A 21666-nucleotide genomic window follows, 5' to 3' on the forward strand; every position below is an offset into this window, starting at 1 on the left:
TCTGTTGAAACTGGTAATTGGATAACTCCTGGGAACTCCTTAACAGATGCTAGATCAGACGTAGTCAAATGACAATGGAAAAAGTACTTGATACTGGGATGAGGCTAAATTACCGTTTAAGGAATAATTAACATCACTTGAACTCGAAAGTAATGTTACACTAGGGCCTAGGGGTCTGGACTAAAGCTAACCCAATACATACAGAATGCTAAGGGATTAGAAAAGAACATTTTTCAGAATGGGCACTTAAATTTTACCTAAATGTCTAATATAGTTGTCTCTGTTTTAAGGCAATAAATCCAGACACCTGCCAAAATAAGACCTAACAGGTTGTTCATAGTATTTGAGATGCATGAAATTTCAAAACAAGCTTACTCTAAATTTTTTATGGTATTAGTTTGATGTATATAGTGGTAATTCATTAACATTTGTCCATGAGGAGATATTAATGCTGTTCACATCTTTAAATTTGGCATGAATAATTGGATACTTAATGTATCACCTGCACAACATGTCAAGGAGACTTAATGAGAATTTCTTGACCTATGAATTGAACGTAGTTTATAAAAGTTGTGCTGTGAGGCATGTTCCCTTTGCTTTTGAACACTGGAATTGAAGTTTCAAAGAATCGCAAATCCATATATCACAAGACAATTGCTAAGGCAATATATATGTTTTGGTTAAGGAACAACAGGCATATTCAATTGCTTCTGTATAATGTCTAAATAGGAATAAGTTTTGAAGGATTATCCTTAAGCACTGCAATTAGATACAGAAAAATTATACATTCCTTAAAAATTATGGATCTTTAGAGATAGCCCTTGGAAATTTAGGGTATATGCAGTGCTGAAATTTAATAGGGTGATAGTGTTGAAATGTCCTTCCTCTAGAACAAACAAATCAGGGGCGACTGGGCGCCTGGGTGGCTCAGTGGGTTAAAGCCTCTGCCTCCAGCTCAAGTCATGATCCCAGGGTCCTGGGATCGAGCCCCACATTGGCCTCTCTGCTCAGCAGGGAGCCTGCTTCCTCCTCTCTTTGTGCCTGCCTCTCTGCCTACTTGTGATCTCTGTCTGTCAAATAAATAAAATCTTTAAAAAACAAAACAAAACAAAAAAACAAGAAGCCTTGGGCTCTTTCCTCTTTCAGTATAATTAGGTGGAGATTAGATAAATGGAGTTGATAATTCAAATACTGACATTGCCGTTTTCTTAATATGTTATTTTTTAAAGGTAGAATTATAATACTTTGAAAATCTGTTTTCATAGTATAAACATACATTATATTCAGCTAATGTCTTGGGCCTAAAATCTGAGACCAGCAACTTAGTTTTATGTTATATGCTCTTAGTTATATGACCTTGAGAAGTTACTTAGACCAAAAAAAAAAAAAAAAAAAAAATTCTTACAGGACACTTGAAATTAAATATTTAGACAGCACCTTTATCCCTACTTTATAACATCATGAATTGTTTTCTTAAAGGGAAAATTATATTTTCATTTTAGATGATGAGATTCTGATGTCATCTAAAAAAAAAATCTAACTGGTAAAAAAATCTCACCTAAGAAATGAATAGGTCACTTTTAAAATAAATAATGACTTAGAGCCATAAAAACAATCTTTTTTATTCCCTTTTTTGTTAGGGTCTGGTAATAATAGAAGTATAAGATGGCCCCTTCAGAGCTACCGAAGTTTTCCTATAAATATTATGTGCCTCTAGCACAGGTGAAATAACTTGTCCTGTAACTTTTACGTAGATCATTGTTTTCAGTTCTCATCTCTTACTTTCTTAGTTTTGTACATTAGACAACAATGGTGAAAAAAGATCTTTGGTTTTCTATTAGCATTTCTTCACTCACTGGGATAAACTGAAGAAGTTGACTGAAGTGTGGTCTTTGGGACATTGGTGGTGAGGTAAATGGATTTGTTCTGAAGTCCTTGGTGTTTCTCAGGTCTTTATGGAGCATTAGCTCATAATCTCCCTGTCCTCCTCACCCCAAGTTATATACATTGTGAGGTGAAAAACTCTTGGTGACTGAAATATTCTTAACTCCTATTTCGAGTGAGTCATCTCATGTAATCAGTCCGTTCTGAGGCCACAGCCTCAAAGCCCCACTGCCAGTGTATAGGTGGGCTTCCATACATCTGAACAGCAGTCTGCTGAGTGGAACATGAATCCAGCGGATGTTTTATACTAATGTAACCAGTGGTTGTTTGTTACTAGGTAGTGGAGGGGGGGTGCAGAAAGGGGAAGCAGCCAGATAGCCATTGCCATCTTTTTAAAATTGATGGGAATATAGTTAATATTTACTGAGCATCTCTTAACCTAACTAAGCTGTGGGGATAACAAAGGCAAAATATATCAGGCCTTCTCAATCATGCAGTGTTATCTAGCATTGCTGACATCAGTGTTGGAAAAAGACAAGGAAAGTCAGTTGCAAGAAAGTCAAAGGATTTGAAAAGTGAAAAGCATAAATGTAAAAATACAATGGAATACTCATTGACACAAAGCAAGTTTCTTTGCTTTAAGCAACACTAATTTTGAGTACTTTAGGGTGGTGCTTTACACACATTACTCCATAAAACCTCTGATTTCGGTATCTTCATGAGATCAAAGTAGTCTTGCCCTGGGTAACACATCTAAGTTACGCAGCAGAACCAAGTTACGAAAACTTTTTTTTCCCCACGCATCCTCCCCTAAACCTCACCGACCCGCCCCCCTCCCCACCACCGACCTAATCCCAACCAGGATTTGAAATTAATTTAGCGCTATTATATTTTGGGACAAAAGGATCTTCCCTATGGAACTGAAACTTGTTATTACAATTTAGAACAAAAACCAATTAAGTGGTTTACTTCACGGTGGGAAGGCCATGAAAAATCGACTTCTACAGAAATAACCCCCGGGCAGCTTCACTCTGCAGAAGCCTACAGGCCCCCCGGAGGTAGTCCAGGAGGACGGAACCCCGAGGGTCTGGGAGCTGGGAGGAGCCGTCTGCCGCCGCGGGGTGCGTAGCCCCGCGGTTCGCCAGCGCGCCCACCCGCCAGCCTGCGCTGTCTGCGCCGCCCGCGGCGGAAGCCGGGTCCCCGCCCCCCGGGGCAGCCCTGGAGCCGCGGTTGCCGGCGCCGGCCGGTTCCCTGGGAGACCATGTTTGCGGGGCTGGGAGCGGACAGGCATCCGGTGCCGGAGTTTTACTCCCGGAGAAGGCGGTGGGACCGGCCGACCGCTTCCCTGCGGGAGGTGAGTATGGCCTTGGTCGCTCCCACCCACCCCGTGGCCGGGGCACGCCTGCCCCGCCGTCCAGTCCCCGGCCCTTGGCTCCGCCGCCCTGCCCTCAGCCCCCGAGGCGAGCGGCACTCCGATGGACGTGGCCTGATTTGCCTACAAAACCGAGACGTAGAGAGGTGTAGTCAGCCAAAGGTCAGAACTGAGTTCTGGCTCCCTACCGAGGTATTTGGATGTTTATGAAAAGTTCCGCCTCAGCACCTCGAATTGGTTGGCTGTAAAGTCACTAGCCCTCCCGCGCGGAAAGCCGGCCCGCCCCGGGTGCGATCCCCGGCCTGCGAAGGCTGGCGGCTTGGTAGCTCCCACTGCTGAAAGGGTAAGCTTGTCCTTTGCCTACATCCCCTGAAGGGCGGGGTTGGTGTTAGAGCGCGCTCCTCTGCCGGCGAGTCTTATCTCCTCTTCCCCGCGGAGGCTCCCTGGGTGTCGGTTTATTGCGGTCTGAGACCCGGTTCATCAGAAAATCGCTCTGATGAGCCTTGGGCTACTAATGCGGCCTAATTGAAATGTCCTTCCTTCTCTTCCTCCTCTTCCATTTTTCTACTGAAACTACACCTGAACCCAAAAAAGGATAAAATCCTGGCTTCAGTTAAACCAGAAAACCCCCCGCAACACGACACTTGAAGACTCTACCTCCTTACTGAATAAAGTGCAACAAGTGGGAATTGTTAAACGTTCATTGTGACGTGTATGTACTGTAAACTGAATTTTTAATATTTGCTGCAACATTTCATTTTATAGCAGTTGGGATTGCGACTGGGGATGTGGTACTGGAAAGATGAAACCAGAACTCTTGAATTCAGAAGGTAAATTTTATTAAAACTTTATTATAGCTTTTATAAAAATTACATGTGCTTGGGGTAAAAAAGAACATCGAGCAATACACAGGAGTATAATGAGCAAAATAAAAATCTGCTGAAATCCCACCATCTAGAGAAAACCATTTTGGGGAGCAGCCTTCCAGGTACCACTTTCTAATAACATTTATCAACTGCTTCCTATGTACCCACACTGTGCTAATCAGTTTGCCTACCCTTTGAAAAAGCTGTGTTTTCATCCACTTTTACAGATGAAGAAACTGAACTCAAAGGGTTAAACAATTTAAAGAAAACTAAGTGACTTGGCCAAATCACACAGCTCACAGGTGACTAAAATGATTAAAATCTAGGTCTGTTTAACTCAGAGTCCATATATATATATGTGTGTGTGTGTGTGTGTGTATATGTATATATAGATACATATGTATATATTTTAAAGGTTTTATATATTTGAGAGAGAGCACGAGCAGTGGGGAGGGGCAGAGGGAGAGAGAGAAGTAGACACTGTGCAGAGCAGGAAGCCCAACGGGCTCCATCCCAGTACCCTGGGATTACGACCATAGCTGAAGGCAAATGCTTAATGGGCTGAGCCACCCAGGTGTCCCAAGAGCCCACATTCTTAACTACTTTATAAAATTGCCTCTTGGAGGGAGTTTTTACAGAAATACAGTTTTACATTAATGAGACTGTATTATACTTGCTGTGCAATAGACAGTCAATTCTCCAAGGGTAAATTATTAAATTAGAAAAAACTGATTTTAATCTCCATTGAGAAAATACTGACTCTATGAAAAAGTGAGTAACTTGGGATGTGTGGGTGGCTTAGTCGGTTGAGAGTCTGCCTTCGGCTCAGGTTATGATCCCAGGGTCCTGGGATGGGGTCCTGGGATGGAGTTCCATATCAAGCCCCTGCACTGAGCCCTGCATGGGGCCCCCGGCTTGTCAGAGAGCCTGTTTCTCCCTCTCTTCCTGGCTTGTGCTCTCTGTTGCTATCTCTGTCTCTCTTTCTCAAATAAATAAAATCTTTAAAAAATAAAAAAAGTGCATAACTAAACCATACTAGCCACTGTCTGCTGTGTACCTAGCATGTGCCAGACATTTGCATGTTTTGTGATTCTTAAACAGCTGTGGAAAGTGAGAATTAATACCTCCATATCATAGATGAATAAACAAGGCTCAGGGAGATTAACTGATCCACCCAGAGTCAGCCAGTAAGTACCAAAACTGACATTTTGAACCAGGTTTGTCTGATGCCAAAGCCCTTCCCACCATAGGTACACTGTCTTCCTCCGATAGACCGTAAGCCCCTCAGTGGCAGGAACCGTCTTACTCATCTTTGTGTCACCAGGAGCTGTCTACAAAACAAAACTTCGCAGAGTACACCTCGCTAGATGTTTACTGAATATTTCAATAAACCAACTAGATTCAAGTAGAGGAAGGCCAGAGGCAGGGGTCCAGTTAAAAAGCTAGTTGTGGGAGAATTACAGGTAGCTATACAGGTACAAAACCATGAGTCGAAATGAAGTCTTGTATTTGGAGGAACAGAGAGAAGGGTGCAGGACTAAGAAATACGTCAGAGGTTGAACTGACATGATTTTGGATAGAATTGATAAGATGTGAAGGGAGAGGGAGAAAAGAGGTGCTCATGCTGATTCCCAGTGTCTGGCTCGGGTGACTGGATGGCTGGGGTTGCCCTTCACTGGTATACAGAATAACAGAACTGGTGATGTGTTTGAGGTTGACTGTGACGTGTTCCCAAATGGTCTCTTAGGCTGTTGGATAAATGGGGCTGGAGATCAGGAGAGGCTAAGCAGATGTACTTTATAGTTATATTATAAATGTAGTAATATTAATTGTCAGACAGTTTAAAGGCTAAGCATTATGTTAGGGTCAAAATCAAAAGTTTATATTTCATACAGTACTTGTTTCAGTATTTCTGAGTAGTTTGTCATTTCCAAAGTGGTGATTCATTTCAGTTTTTTGTTTGCAGATGTGTCACAGAATTCTGTTGTGTAGCTCCTGAAAGGTCACATTCAGTGAATGTGAGATCAACAGTGAGAAAGACAGGAAGAGCTTTGGGATTAGACAGCCAAGATAATCACAGGAGTCAAAGTATAAGTTAAATATATGTTAAAATACCAGAAAATATGGATATAAATTATAAGTGCCAACATTTTCATTTCTCAATCTTCATGTATATTTAAAGACTATCTCAATCCCCCCCCTCTCTCTTTTTTGTTTTGTTTATATTTTTATTTATTTATTTAACAGACAGAGATCACAAGTAGGCAGAGAGGCAGGCAGAGAGAGAGAGGCGAAAGCAGGCTCCCTGCAGAGCAGAGAGCTCGACGCGGGACTCGATCCCAGGACCCTGGGATCATGACCCAAGCTGAAGGCAGAGGCTTAACCCACTGAGCCACCCAGGCGCCCCTTTGTTTTTGTTTTTGAGAGAGGGAGAGAGAAAGCAGGCGTGTGTGGGGAGGGGGAGAGGGAGAGGGAGCAGGAGAATCTCAAGCAGGCTCCATGTCCAGCACAGCCTATGCAGGGCTCGATCTCACAACCCTGAGATCATGACCTGAGACAAAATGAAGAGTCAGATGCTTAATCGACTGAGCCACCCAGGTGCCCCTCAATTCTCTCTTCTAATGGTGAAAGTTGGACCATGCTTTTTATTTACTGAGCTTTGTAAATGAAATTAATTTGCAGTATTTTTCAAACTAATATTCAGTGCTAATTTAATGATAACCCACCCCAAGTGTCACTGTTTCCTGTACAACCCTACCAATAAATTTACAGATTTTCAATTTCATACTGACTTTCTTACTCATAAAATACTCATTAGTTTCTTTTGGCTTATTACCAAATTATTCTTTAAAAATGGCTTGATTGATTTCCACTAATTTTGGAGAATATATGTGTGATGGTATGATTTAAAAGGTAGATTATATGAGATGATGTTGAAAGGCCACACACAAAAATGTAAATTTATAATTCCATTTATATAAAAGTTTAAAATAACAGGCAGAAAAGAACTATGATGATAGAGGTCAGAATAGTGGTTACCTTTAGGACATTATCAACTGACGGGGTGGGGGAGGGTTTAGTGCTGGAAATGGACTATATTATTGATCTGGGTGGTGGTTACACGGGTATGTACATAGTAAAAAAATTCATCAAACTGGCCCCTTAAGATTCATGTACTTCACTACATGTTAAATTATAGCGCAATTTTAAAAAGCAAAAAACCAAACCAAATAACACGTGAACTCCAGTCTGTGGAGTACACGAAATGGGAGCCATTAGGAAAGAGAGGGAAAAGAGTGGATGGGTGACAGCCCGTTTGTGGTGGAGCTGCTCTGTGTTTAAGCAGCTCAGCGTGGCAGGTCTCAGAGTATCAGAATTCCCTTGGGAGTCCTGCTGCTAAGGACAGTACTAAGGAAGAGGAAAGCAGACCTTTGTATGTTTTAGAGCAGAATTAGTGTTTGGATTTGATGGAAATGCAGGTACTGATTCCCTTTTGGAGTCTAAGCATATTCCATAACAAATTAAAATGTAAGAGGACTCATGAGCGGAACATGCTCTTTTTTTTTTTCCCATAAACTCTGTTTCAGAGACTTATGCCACTCCAGTTGCTGGTGATGGTATAGGGCAGAGGCAGTGGAGGTTGAGAGGAGACGGTGGTAGAGGCGGGAGCAGTGGAGGCACAGAGGGAAAGCCTGTTCAGTCACTGCACTTATACCAGGTTCTGTTTAGTTCGCTCCATGAACCTTGACTGAGCATACAGGATGGGATTGCATCTGTGCTCTAGAAAGCCTCTCCCACAGTAGCCCAGGAGGGGCAAGATGAGAACCAGGGGGACAGGGGCACCTGGGTGGCTCAGTGGGTTAAGCGGCTGCCTTCGGCTCAGGTCATGATCTCAGGGTCCTAGGGGGATCAGGCTCCCTGCTTAGCAGGGAGTCAGCTTCTCCCTCTTCCTCTCCCTCTGTGTGTGCTCTCTCTCTCTCTCTCAAATAAATTAAAAGAAAATCTTAAAAAAACAAACAAAAAAACTAGAGAGATAGACAGTTAGGCATCAATCCAAGGGGGATGGGACTAGGGCCCTGATGAAGACTGGCAGGAGAACAGGTACTGGGAGGTAAAACTGGCCTTGCTGAAGGAGGCAGTAGTTGGTGAGACTGGCTGTGAGAGGAGGGGATGAGGAAGCACAAATGTTGCAGTCACTGGATAATGATATTGCCCAGTGAGATAAGGACAACGGGGGAGTCAGTAAGTTTGTTGAAGGGGTGAAAGGTAACAAATTGACTTTTGTAGATGTGCAGAATTTGAGGTGCCTGCCCATAGGACTCCCAGGTCAGTAGGAAGGAGTTTGGCCCTCATGAGAGAGGCCTGAGCAGAATTAGAGTGTGGTATGAAATGACAAAGGCCAGAACTCTAGGAAATATGTACTTCTAAAAATTTTGAAAAAACATTTAAAAGTCATATTACTTTATCAGAAAATACCAGTAAGCAAAACAAACAAACAAACAAAAAAAAACTTTGCAGTTCCACCCCCAAAGTAACTGTTAACATAATATTTTATTCTATAGCGTTCTAAATCTTCTATATCTGTGTACACAAACACACACATGCTTTTAACTTACTGCATTCTGCATTTCCGTATCTTTTTTCTTTTTCTTTTTCTTTTTTTTTTTTAAAGATTTTATTTATTTATTTGACAGAGAGAGATCACAAGCAGGCAGAGAGGCAGGCAGAGAGAGAGAGAGAGAGGGAAGCAGGCTCCCTGCTGAGCAGAGAGCCCGATGGGGGACTTAATCCCAGGATCCTGAGATGATGACCTGAGCCGAAGGCAGCGGCTTAACCCACTGAGCCACCCAGGCGTCCCTCCGTATCTTTTTTCTTACTGCAAAGTTGTACATATGTATTGAAAAGACATACATAAATGTACAAAGTTGAAAGTGATTCCGCCATTGTTCTACCCCCAAAAGCACCAGTGCACCAGTGTTAAGGGTTACCACCTTATTTTTATTTGTCTTCAACATACTGGCCACATTTATTTTATATCCTGTGACTGATAATTCCAATATCTAAAATCCTTGCAGGTCTGATTTTTTGCTAGTTTTTTTCTTAACAGCATTATTGAAGTTTTTAAAATAATTGTAAATATTTAAAACTTTTTATACTGGAAGATTCCAAGCATACACAAAAGTAGGAGAATGATATAATAAATTCCAGCATTTTCTTGACATAGCATCATAAGTCACCAAATTAAGATCAACTTCATCCACACCCCATCTGCTCTACCCCTTGATTATTTTTAAGCAAATCCCAGACATCATATCATTTCATTATAAATATCTCAATATGTATCTAAAAAAAAAGTGCTCTCTTAAAAAAAACTTACTATTTACGTAATTACAAATATAAATGGTAATTTCTTTATAGCATCATATATTCAATTTGTACTCAGGTATCTGCTGTTGTCCAGTGTTTTATAAGTTTCTTCCAATCAGGATCCAGATAATTTCCATACATTGTAATTGGTTTGATATGTCTCTTAATCAAGTGTACAGATCTTAAAGTTTTCTTGGATATTTTCACATGGCTCCCAGGAATAGTGGACAGGCAAAGAAAGAGGAGCTAGCGAAGAGGAAGAATAATTAGGAGAGTCAGAGAAAAAAACCCTGAGACACATAGGCCTTTGAAAATAAGAGGATGGAATGGGGAGTGTCAGCAGTGTCATATGCTAAAGAGAGTTGAAGGTAAGGCAAATAGAAAAAACAGGGCTTTGGATTTAATAAGTTAGGACTGCTGGAGGGGATCTGGGTGAGAAGCCATTGCAGGAAGCCAGTAAGGTAGAAATCAGGTAACAGTAGTTTGAAGAGAACATCTGAGATAAATTCAAGAACCTAGCAAAAATAGAGTACTCTTACCAGTGGTGAGAGTGGAGAGAGTATCTGTGAAGAAGGAAAAAAAAGAGATAATAGCCTTTTGGCGATCCAGTTCTAAGGGAAGGGGATTTTTGTTGGTTTTGTTTTCAAGGTAGGAAAATCTCGTTTGTTTTGGAGAAAAGAAGAGATAGAACAGAAGAGAAGGAGTGGGGAGTGGGGTCAAGAGCACTGAAAAGATAGGAGCACCTTGCCCCTGAGTGTGGTGGGAAGAGGTGAAACGGACAGGAGGACTGGGGTGGTTGGAAGGGGTTGGGGTAGGCTGGGTATCTGTGTTGCCCTTCTTACTGAGAATAAACCAGACCCTTCCAGGCTCCTGTTGGAAAGAGTCTGTTGGTAGTAGTGCTACGACCCTAACTCTTTCCCCTGAGATTGCTGCTCTCTCTAAGCCTCATTCATTAGTTACTATCAACTATTGCTGCCACTGGGCTAGGGCCAAGGACTGCATTCAGCCAAGTACCTAGACCCAGTCCCCAGATGGGGCTATCTTCTGAAACCCAGGAGAGGGGGGTACGGGGAAGGCTTCCCAGGGGAGGTGATATCCAAGCCAAGACTTAAAGGCAAAGAGAGATTTGGTTGGGGAGGAAGAGAGTGGATTCTAGGCAGAAGGCCTAACACGGGTAAAGGCGCAGTCCTCAGAGGACCTAGGGCATATTTGAAACTGCAGGTAGTTCAGGAGGCTGGATACAGGTTCCAGGCAGGCGTGAGTAGAAGATTTAAACCAGGGTAAGATCATGAAAGGTCTTCCATGCCATGCTGAGGAATCTGATCTTCATTCAGAAGGCACAGGGGAGCCACTTGAAGTTTTGCTTTTTTTATAAATTTAAAAACATTAAAAAAATTTTTTTTAAGATTTACTTTAGAGAGAGTGTGTGTGTGGGAGGGGCAGAAGGAGAGGGAGAGAGAATCTTAAGAAACTCCCCACTGAGGGGTGCCTGGGTGGCCAAGTGGGTTGGGCCTCTGCCTTTGGCTCAGGTCATGATCTCAGGGTTCTGGGATCAAGTCCCACGTCAGGCTCTCTGCTCAGCAGGGAGCCTGCTTCCCCCACAACCCATCTGCCTACTGCTCTGCCTACTTGTGATCTCTCTTTCTGTCAAATAAATAAATAAATAAATAAAATCTTAAAAAAGAAAAGAAAAAGAAACTTCCCACTGAGTATGGAGTCTGACACGGGGCTTGATCCCAGGACCCTGAGATCATGACCTGGGCCCAGTCAAGAGTCAGATGCTTAACTGAGCCACCCAGGTGCCCCACCACTGAAAGGTTTTAAACAGAGAGCTAAACTGGGTTTGGAACTGCATCTTAGAAAAAAAGACTGGCTGCATGGTGGAAGTTAGTTTGGAGGGAAACAAGGCCAGAGGCAGGAAATCAGGTAAGAAGCAGTTGCAGACATTGTGTTGACAGGTGATGGTAGATAAAATCGAGAAGGTGGCAATGGGAAGAGAGGGAAGTAGACAAACTCGAGATGTATTTAAGGATTAAGTGTCAGTGGGCTTCAAGGGCCACAGGTGATAGAGAAATCAGGGATGACACTATTTTGCAGCTTGGCCACTGGTAGGTGGCGGTGCCCATTTGCTGAGAGGGAGGAGTAAGTAGTAGGGAGTACAGGTTAAAGCGGAATGAATTCAGTGTTGGACATACTGAGTTTGAGGTGTCTGTAGGATGGCCAAGGGAAGGTGTCCAGTAGGCAGATATATAATTTTATAAGTCTGCAGAAACAATTGAACCTTCACTATAAAGTTGTCAGTTACCGATGTTAGTGGAGTAGATGAAATCACTCAGAGAAAGTGAGAAGAGGAACCAGATGGAACCCTGAGAAAGGCTCTCATTTAGGGAACATGTCCAGGAAAAGGAGCTTTAGGAGACGAAAGAAAGAACAGTCAGCAGTGGGGGATAAAATTTGAAGTATTATGAATCCAAATAATTTGCTTTCACAAAGTAAAAGCTTGATCTCAAGGGCATTTGGTTTTTAACCTGTCAATTTTAGACCCTGGGAAACCTGTCTGGGATTTTAGTCTTTTTCACACAGGGTAGGCCGTCATTTACACCCACTAGCAAATGGGAGTTCGCAGTCTTGTAGGTGTTCTTGAGCTCAGAGATGATCCCTTTCCTCTTCCTAACCTTGCAGGTCTTGGCATCTTTCCTGAATGAGTGACCTTGGAACTCCTACCCTTCAGAGAGGACCTAGCTCCCTGTGTCACAGGCGGATCTTGCCTTACATTTGCAGATTATAGCCTGAGAGGGATAACTGTATCAGAATACAAGATACCCATAACCTCCACACAGGAATGAACACACAATAGTGGGTGGGAAAGGATCGTCATTATTTCTTAATAGGCAATTAAGGAAGAGACTTTGAAGGGTAGTTTGAAGGAAGACCTGGGTTCAAATCCCAGGTCTCTCACTGACTAGGTTGTCAAGTTGCTTAGCCTTGCTGAAGATCAGTTTTCTTATCCATGAAATGGAATAATAATGCTTTGTGAGGAGTAAATGAGGGTGTTGGATAATCCATCAGCACGCATGCCCAATTCTTATTTGTTAAAGAGGGAATATCTTTCTTCAAAGGCCACCTCTGGGTTGGCTCATGAGGCAGGCTTCCCCCTGACACAGTGTCAGCTGTCCTACCCTTTCTTGTTTTAAGAAAAGCCCTTCCTCACAGCTGGGAGAGAACCAGCAGCCCTCCTGAGTCTTTGCCAAGGTTCTTGACTCCCCTGAGGACATACAGTTTAGGAAACTACCGCCAAAAGTCCCGAGCTCTTCTTTTCTTTCCTCATGTTCTGAGAGAAGACTTTAATAACCATTGAGGAGCTCTAACTTGTGTGGAAGCCAAGAATGGTCCAGCCTTCTGCATTTTAGTGATGGGTTGGTTCTAGGGGAAAATATGATTCTTTTCCCTCATTTATTTCGGGGCAAAGGGAAACGACATGATTGTATTGTAATACTGGGAATGTAACAAAATGTGGTCCGAGAAAGGCCCAGATTCTAAATGGGTTGCCAGATGGAGGGGGAGATATCGGAGACCCCATGAGGGCACAGAACTAGCTCAGACTATAGTTGGGAGCCAATCAGAGGTATGATTTTAAGGACAGCTTTCAGTTATTACTAGTGACACTTTCTAGTGATTTCAGATGCACTGCGAGTGGAGTCTGCCTGTAGAGCTACAGTGGAGCACTCGCAGGGAGGAATCCTCACCAGGCGAGCTAGAGACCCAAGGCCAACTTGACACCAGGCGAACTTGACTCAAGGGAAGAGCCACTCAAACAAGCGTGAAGTAGAGAAGTCATGTCCGAAGTTCAGAGAATAAGGACTAGAAGCTTAGCAGTAAATGTCAGACTACTGGCGAAGGACAGGCACTTAGTGTCTTATTTTAAGGCTCTCTTATCTCAGATCATCTCAGGCAAATAGGGCAAGACACTTTGAATTATAGGGATAGGACTGAGAAAAGGGTAGGAGACAGCAATTTCAGTTGACAGTCACTGAGATTGTGTGTATCTATCTTGTCTTCTAGAGAAGAGAAATCCTGGGAGAGCTGGTGTCCTGTGACTTCCTTAGCCTGGGGTAGGAAAGTTAATAGCCAGTGGCTTGTAAGTGGCCAAAAGGGTTTGATGATGCAAGGAGAAATGTGAAAACAACTTTGTGTTCTTATTTAGGATGGCTATGTAAAGGAATCTTCAGAGAGCCATTAGAAAATGTCTGGGGGGCGTATGGGTGGCTCAGTCACTTAAGCATATGACTCTTGATCTCAGCTCTGGTCTTGGTCTCAGGGTTGTGAGTTTGAGCCCTGCTTTGGAGCCTACTTAAAAAAAAAAAAAAAGTCTAGATGTTTGGGAGATTATTTTGTTAAAGGCTATCCAAATGGTCTGTCAATATAATGTATCAACCATATAATGCTTTCTGTATGTCTCTGTCAACTCTGTCAACTTTTTCTTAGTGATGCAGGAAATAAATCCATATATTCTTGTTATTAATAGAAATGCAAATAAAATGAAAATATACAGTTTGGAAGATAGACCTCTTTATCACCATTTCACCTCTCTGCCCCATCTAATCCCAGTCTTTCTTTGGTGGTAGCCTCCACCAGCATTTGGTATTTATCCGTTTCTTTTTTTTTCCCACCCACCCCCTCAATATTTCGGCATACCCTCCCCCACTAAATATCCAGTCCTTGGGCACCAGCGATAAGGGGAGCATCAGAATGAAAAGCTTAGAAATCATCTACTGGTCAACGTGGTGCCAATGATCTTTAAAAAAAAAAAAAAAAAAAAAAAAGAGGGACGCCTGTGTGGCTCAGTTGGTTGGACGACTGCTTTCAGCTTAGGTCATGATCCCGGAGTCCCGGGATCGAGTCCTGCATCAGGCTCCCAGCTCCATGGGGAGGCTGCTTCTCCTTCTGACCTTCTCCTCGCTCATGCTCTCTCTCACTGCCTCTCTTTCAAATAAATAAATAAAATCTTTTAAAAAAAGTAGGGGGGAGAAAAATGCAAAAGGTCATTCCCTTGTGGTGACATGATGTACATGCTTTTGGGAGCTAAGCTATTCTGCAATCTGAATACTGCTAGGAGGTTGGCAAAAACTCCTGGGGGAAGAAAGAGGCAAACTGATTAGCTTTACTATGCCCACAGGAAAGTATTTCTCTAAAATGATTACTTTGTGGGTAACATCAATCTCAGAAAATTTTCAAAGAAAGTTGTTTCAAAACTGTTGTGTCAAAAAAAACCCAAAACCAACCAACTGTTAAAATACACAAAACTGTTGTGTTGACAAGGAGAAGAGAGTAGACATGATTCATATCCATCTTTAGAGAATGAGTAAAGTCTGGGGGAATGTGCTTCTGTTACTACACTTGCACTTAAGCTTAGCTGAGAGACATGAAACTGTGGGCAGATTAAACTTCTGGGTCGTGTTATCATTCTGGCATTGTTTAAGACAGAAACAGATTATGAAAATCATAATCCATTTTGCACTTCCAAACCAATGTATTTGGTAGACACCCCAATTCTCCCAGAAAATGTATTCTCTGTAAAGGCAGGAACCACATTTTGCTGGTCTTCAAAATGTTTTTCTTGGTTTTTCTATTAAGCATTTGCTGATATTCCCAAGAGGCTGTGTGTGGACTTGAACAGACGCCATCTTCTTTTCCTGTCAGAGCAAAGTGTGACAGAGTATGGCCTCAGTATCTGTGTGTTTGTTGCTCAGTCATGGTCCTTTCTTAGCCCAGTTACTGCTTAGTAAATGTTTGTGTGACCTTAGAGTTTAAGAACGGAGTTGTTTATTTGACTGAGTGAAATAAGGGTCCTGAAACCTTCAGTGAGATAGTCAAAAAGTCCAGAGCAGTGACGACTGAGATGGCAGCTCAGGAGGCAGGACTGCCTGGTAGGTACACGCATGGCTCTGCAGTGAGAGATCCCAGACCTGGATCCTGGCTCTGACACGACCTCAGTGATCTTCGTCACATTACTTATCTCTTTCTAAGATTCAGTTTCTTCATGTGTAAAAGTGGCCACACTAGTAGTATTTTCCTCACAGAATTGCTGTGATTGAGTAAGATTGTGCCTAAAAGCACTTGGTGTGTTAACAAGTGTTCAATAAATAAAACCATCTCTCCAGATTTCTCATGAGCTTTCTGTTTTCTTGTGAAGCTACTACAACATTTTCGGATGGAAATGTTTTGTGTATGGTGGTGTTCTGGAGGCTGCTTATATGTAGAGGCTGAACATAAAGCCTAAAATGTTCATCTTTTTCTAGATGGTTATTCCACATGTAAATATGTGAATCGAATATCTACAGTGGCTCAGATTCTCTTCAGGCGCCACTCATAACATCTGTGAGTCCTGAGATTCCATGAGCTACTTTCCTGCTAGGATCAGTCTTCCTCCTGTTTACATTCCTAATTTTCTCCCTTCTGTTACAGTTTTACACCTGCAGTGGAACTCAAGGAGAAAGGAAAGAAAGGCAAAACAATACACTTTGCTGAAACTGACGGTCCCGCTTCAGACAGGTATAACCGTCTTCCCAACCGTCACAAGCGCTGCTCATAGCTCCACTCAGCAGAATGGCTCAAGTTGTCACAAATTCTAAGAAAATATCATTACCGTTATCGGCGGTTGGTGTATAGATACCCATTAAGGAAAGAACATGCACTGTTTCTCCATTGTGGGAGATGTTACAGTAGTCCCTGCAGATATATCCCTGTGATAATTTGGCTCAGAGCAAATTTTCAACATTTTTACTTTTTTTTAAAATCTGAAAATGGTAGCTACACCATAAATAGATTGTCTAAACAGATGAGTAATAGGTGATTTAAATGATCTGTTTTGGATGGAATTGGTATTTACATTTTATATCAGGTAGTGTACATTTCTCCTACCCCTCTCCTGGTAAATGTAATGTTTAATAAAATGCATTCCAGAATTCTCCTCCATTAAACAAAACCCATTTTGGGGTTTTGACACTCAGGCTCTCCTTCCTTTATAGTAAAGCCTCGTGTACCTCAGGATCAATTAAATACAACTTGAGACCTTTCAGACCACCATTAGAGACTGTTCTCTTCCAAAACAGGTTGACAGATAAAAAGTTTGTTTCAAGAGAGGATAAGTCACCTAAAGCCTTAGAGAAACGAGGTCAGCAGGGCAACGTGACACTACATGATGCTAAATGTGAGTGACTGTCTCGGCATCTTCACATATCCTGAACCTCTGTGACAGCCCTTTGTCTCTCTCTCAATTGTTCATCTTCTCTCCTTTCAGTTGTTGCTTTGTTTTTGCTGCAAGATACTGAGATGCAGCGGATCTGTTCTTTTACAACATTTATGAGGTATGTAATGCTTGTGAGACATTTTAGACCTTTTATCTTTAATCTGGAGCAATTCCGACTGATCAATGATCACAAATATGATTCTGGAGAAAGGACATGGGACTGGCTTTATGCAGCCATGCCCTCAGGAGTCAGTCTCCGAGATGAGACCAAAGACAGAAAGCCAGAAGTCACAGGAGCCCAAAAGAAAGCCCCAGGGCGAGTATGGAGTGCACGTTGTTGAAGTCCCATAAAGACTATGTTATATTTCTGTAATGGTTAGAGGGTACTCACTCACTGAAGTGAACTCACATGTTTAGAGCTCGAGCAGGTACTAGGTGCATGATTCTGGGTGAGCTTCTTGACCTTTCTAAGCCTGTTTCCTCAGATACAAAATCAGAAGTAATTATGTCTTTGTCCGGCTGAACGTGGAAAGTGCTTCTCATGGCGCCATACTTGTCAGTGCTCAATGAAAACTGGGTACCCAAAGATTGGCAGCCCTCCCACATTCCCTTAGCATTCAGCGAAGGCTGCTTGTGGGGCCTGAAGCTTTATTCTGCAGCAGAAGCACACTCAGCCTGACTACAGGGCAAGCTGGGAGCACTGGCGAGTCAGTGTCCCAGAAGCAGTCTTCAGTCAGAGTTGTGCTAGATGGAGAGTTGGTACCAAAATATCCCAGCTTCCTTCTGTCAGGATAACTCTGAGAAATTTTCTGCACTGTCTCCCAGAGCCCCCCACAGGACTGAACTGCATCTGTCTACCGGGATAATGAACTTGTTAACACTGCTTGCTGTGTGGGCTTCCTTCCCTTTCTTGTCCGGCTTCCCCACCCTGATACCCATGTTTCCTGTGGGCACTTCCTAAGTAAACTACTTAACTCTCACATCTTTGTCTCAGAGTCTGTTTCTGGGAGAACCCAACCCAGGACAGGTAGTTACTAATGTTGTGGAACAAAAATCTGCAGTGTTCATCTTCGTCTAGTTGTCAAGGTATAGTTGAAGAAAGAGTGCCAAATTCTAGCAAATTCTAACAAATTTGCATTTGCTAGAAAGGAAGCAGCAAAAATCTTGTAATGTTTAGAAAGAAGACAAAGGCTTCTAGGTTTTTTAAAAATTTTATTTTGTTTATTTATTCGACAGAGAGAGAGAGATCACAAGTAGGAAGAGCAGCAGACAGAGGTGGTAGGGGGGAGCAGGCTCCCTGCTGAGTAGAGAGCCTGATGTGGGGCTCGATCCCAAGACCCTGAGATCATGACCTGACCTGAAGGCAGAGGCTTAACCCACTGAGCCACCCAGGCGCCCCAGAAGGCTTCTAGGTTTAAAACAGATGAGATGGGATCGTGAATCAGTGTAACCTTTTCCTAGAGCAAAACTGTGAAGCTTTAATATGCCCTAGCATATTTCATATATATACCATATATATACCATGCCCTAGTAATTTCACTCCTAGGAAGTTACTGAGAGATGTGGCCATAAGGATAATTATTGCAGTAATGTCAGTAATATATATTTTTAAAGATTTTATTTATTTTATTTGACAGACAGAGATCACAAGTAGGCAGAGAGGCAGGCAGAGAGAGGAGGAAGCAGGCTCCCCGCTGAGCAGAGAGCCCGATGATGCGATGCGGGGCTCGATCCCAGGACCCTGGGATCATGACCTGAGCCTAAGGCAGAGGCTTTAACCCACTGAGCCACCCAGGCGCCCCTGTCAGTATTATTTTTAAAAGACCTGCATATCCATCATATTGAGGACTAGTTAAATAAATTATGAGATTTAGAATACTTTATCCAGCTTTTAAAAGAATGAGGAAAATCAAAACATGGTATTGTGGAAGGAGGTTCATGCTAAGCAGTTAAGTGACAAAAGCAAGTTGTAAAGACTTGTGTATATATAGCATTATCTTCTTCGTTACCAAAGAAAATTTTAAGGCATATATTCATGCATATGTATGTGTGTTGGTGGGGGAGGGCCTTATCTGTAATGGTCTGTGCTTTGAAAAGTTCAAGAAGGATTCATTCCACTCTTAGCAGTGGCTGTCACTTGGAACTAGGATAGGAGTATGGTAGCAAAGGAGTGAGAGGACTTTTTACTTTACACATGTGTACATTTTTTTAAACAATGGAAAATATTATTAATGAAAACTTCTTAAAAATTAAAACTAGTTGATAAGCAAAATTGTAATTTAGTGTGTGACCCGCCTCCCCTAAAAAGTTTGGTCATAAAAATCAGATTTCTTACATCTTCAGTAGTATAGAGGATAGAATTTTAAATGGTGAATTAGTTGTGTGATAGGCGTGATAATGTGTATTTCTGCGTATTCTTCTGTTGTGTGCCCATGTATTCTTAGGATAAGTTTTATGTTTGAAATATGTTTATACTACATGTTAACTAACTAGAATTTAAATAAAAGTTTGAAGAAAAAATAAATATGTTAGCATTCATTTCTTCTTTTTTTACTCTCCCTATAGGAATAAAAATCTTGACAATTTCCTCATGGCATTGTTGTACTATTTATCTCATTACTTGGAAAAAATCTCCCTGGAAAAGAAACCCAAAAGCTATATGGTGTAAGTAGGATTTTGTAGTGCACTTTAAAGTTGTTTTATTGCCAGTGTTAAAATCAAGGTAAAGAAATGATGGAAATATTTAAAGTTTTGGGGTATACAAAAACATCTTATATGGGAGGAGGTCATCTGTTCTTAAAACTAACTGAATAGGGGCGCCTGGGTGGCTCAGTGGGTTAAAGCCTCTGCCTTCGGCTCAGGTCATGATCCCAGGATCCTGGGATCCAGCCCCACATCAGGCTCTCTGCTCCATGGGGAGCCTGCTTCCTCCTCTCTCTGTCTGCCTCTCTGCCTACTACTTGTGATCTCTGTCTGTCAAATAAATAAAATCTTTAAAAAAAAACCACACACACACAAAAAAAACCTAACTGAATAATTCAAGTGTTTTTCTAGCAACAGAATATTCCAGATACTATAGACCAGCACTGCCCAGTAGAAATATAATGAGAGCCAAGTATGTAACTTAAAATTTTTCAGTAGCCATATTTAAAAAAGTGTAAGAGATAAAAGTAAATGTATTTTATTTTATTTTTTTTTTTTTAAGATTTTATTTATTTATTTGACAGACAGAAATCACAAGTAGGCAGAGAGGCAGGCAGAGAGAGAGAGGGAGAAGCAGGCTTCCCGCTGAACAGAGAGCCCGATGCGGGGCTCGATCCCAGGACCCTGGGATCATGACCTGAGCCGAAGGCAGAGGCTTTAACCCACTGAGCCACCCAGGCGCCCCAAATGTATTTTATTTTAATAAAATACATTTTATTTAATTTTAATAATGTATTTTATTTAATGCAGTGACTCAAAAATGTCATTGTAACGTAGTCAATATTAGAAAGTTACTGATGACATACTTTACCTTTTTTTTTTTTTGTAGTATGTCTTTGAAATCTGGTATCTGTATTATACTTACAATGTACCTCAGTTCAGACTAACCACAGTTAGTGCACAATAGCCACATGTGGCTCATGGCTGTCATACTGGACACTGCAGATATAGATATGGGTTCTCTGGTTTTTATGCTTATGAGATTCTTGCTAGGCCTTTGTAAGCATCTAGTGAAAAAACCTAAAAATTAAAAAAAAATTATAGATACAACCAAAATGATATTCCATATCACAGAAGCAAACAAGATTTCTTAGGCTACATAGGAAGAATTTAACTGCTTTAGGCAGAGGTGGCTCAGAGCTGTACAGGGCAAGAATCTGGAAACTCAGAGTTCAGAGCAGAACAATGCCTCTCAGGCTTGGTGACCTTTTGTAATCCATGGAACTTTCCAAGTGCCCAGGCTGCCCTCCCCAGTACATGTGGAACCAACCCAATGATTTAGCTGTTAGAAATGCTGTCAGAGTCATCAGTTCCTTGCTGTGGAATGTTTTTGAAATGCAAAATCCGTATGTACAACCAAGCAGTTCGAAAAACATTTTATGGATAGATAAATGTATCTGGACAGCAGTTTTGTAAAGAACCAGATAAATAATTCAGACACTGCTACTGCAGTGAAGCCATCATAATATACCACATCCGCATTATTTCAGGGCTACCTTCACAGCAGGGCAGCCAGAGATCATGAGGAGGTTTTTTTGTTTTTTTAAACTTTATTTATTTATTTGGCAGAGGCACAGCGAGAAATGGAACACAAGCGGGGGGAGTGGGTGAGGGAAAAGCAGGCTTCCGGCTGAGTAGGAAGCTGGATGCGGGGCTTGATCCCAGGGCTCAATCCCAGGCCCGTGGAATCATGACCTGTGCCAAAGGCAGATGCTTAACGACTAAGCCACACAGGAGCCCCTCATGAACTGTTTCAATGGTGGCAAGCAAAAGGGTTTAGCCAGCTGGAGGCTCAGAAGGTTTGAGGAGTCCTGATGAAAAAGACCTGATGAAACTTTGACAGCACATGAACTTATATTTTATGTGGTGTTTTCTAATACTGAGGATTACTGCTAATCTAGCAGAGACCTTTGTTTCATTTCTATATTTATAGGAATAGACAACAGAGAAAAATGTTTCTTAGTTGTTTTTGAAATACACTAAAACTATTAGAGCACAGTGGTGTAAGGTAGACTTTCTTAGAAGGAATCAGTTACAGAATGACAGAAAAATCCAAGCCTTAAAATGATTGGCTCTATGGTGGGATTCTAAAATAAATAGACTAACGTTTCACTTTCAGGCTTCCAGTAGTCAGTCAGTTTACTTATAAAGTAAATATAATAAAATAAATAAATATAAATAAAATAAATATAAAATAAATATAGACTGTATTGAGATATCTGGAC

General features: G+C 41.8%; 1 protein-coding gene across 5 annotated transcripts in view; it reads left to right on the forward strand.

Annotated features, from left to right (window-relative positions):
* Positions 1-2811: 2811 nt before the first annotated feature.
* PPP1R36 (protein phosphatase 1 regulatory subunit 36) overlaps positions 2812-21666 on the forward strand; it is a 31057-nt gene continuing 12202 nt past the window's right edge. The window contains exons 1-6 of one of the 5 annotated variants that reach the window (XM_047738786.1): positions 2826-3238; positions 4022-4086; positions 15955-16041; positions 16602-16699; positions 16790-16856; positions 19304-19402. In XM_047738786.1, coding sequence (XP_047594742.1) covers positions 3146-3238; positions 4022-4086; positions 15955-16041; positions 16602-16699; positions 16790-16856; positions 19304-19402 — 509 coding nt within the window. In that variant the 5' untranslated portion in view covers positions 2826-3145. The other 4 variants (XM_047738791.1, XM_047738787.1, XM_047738789.1 and 1 more) reach the window with 4 other exon arrangements.

Source organism: Lutra lutra, chromosome 7 (assembly GCF_902655055.1).
Source record: "Lutra lutra chromosome 7, mLutLut1.2, whole genome shotgun sequence".
Classification (NCBI taxonomy): domain Eukaryota; kingdom Metazoa; phylum Chordata; class Mammalia; order Carnivora; family Mustelidae; genus Lutra; species Lutra lutra.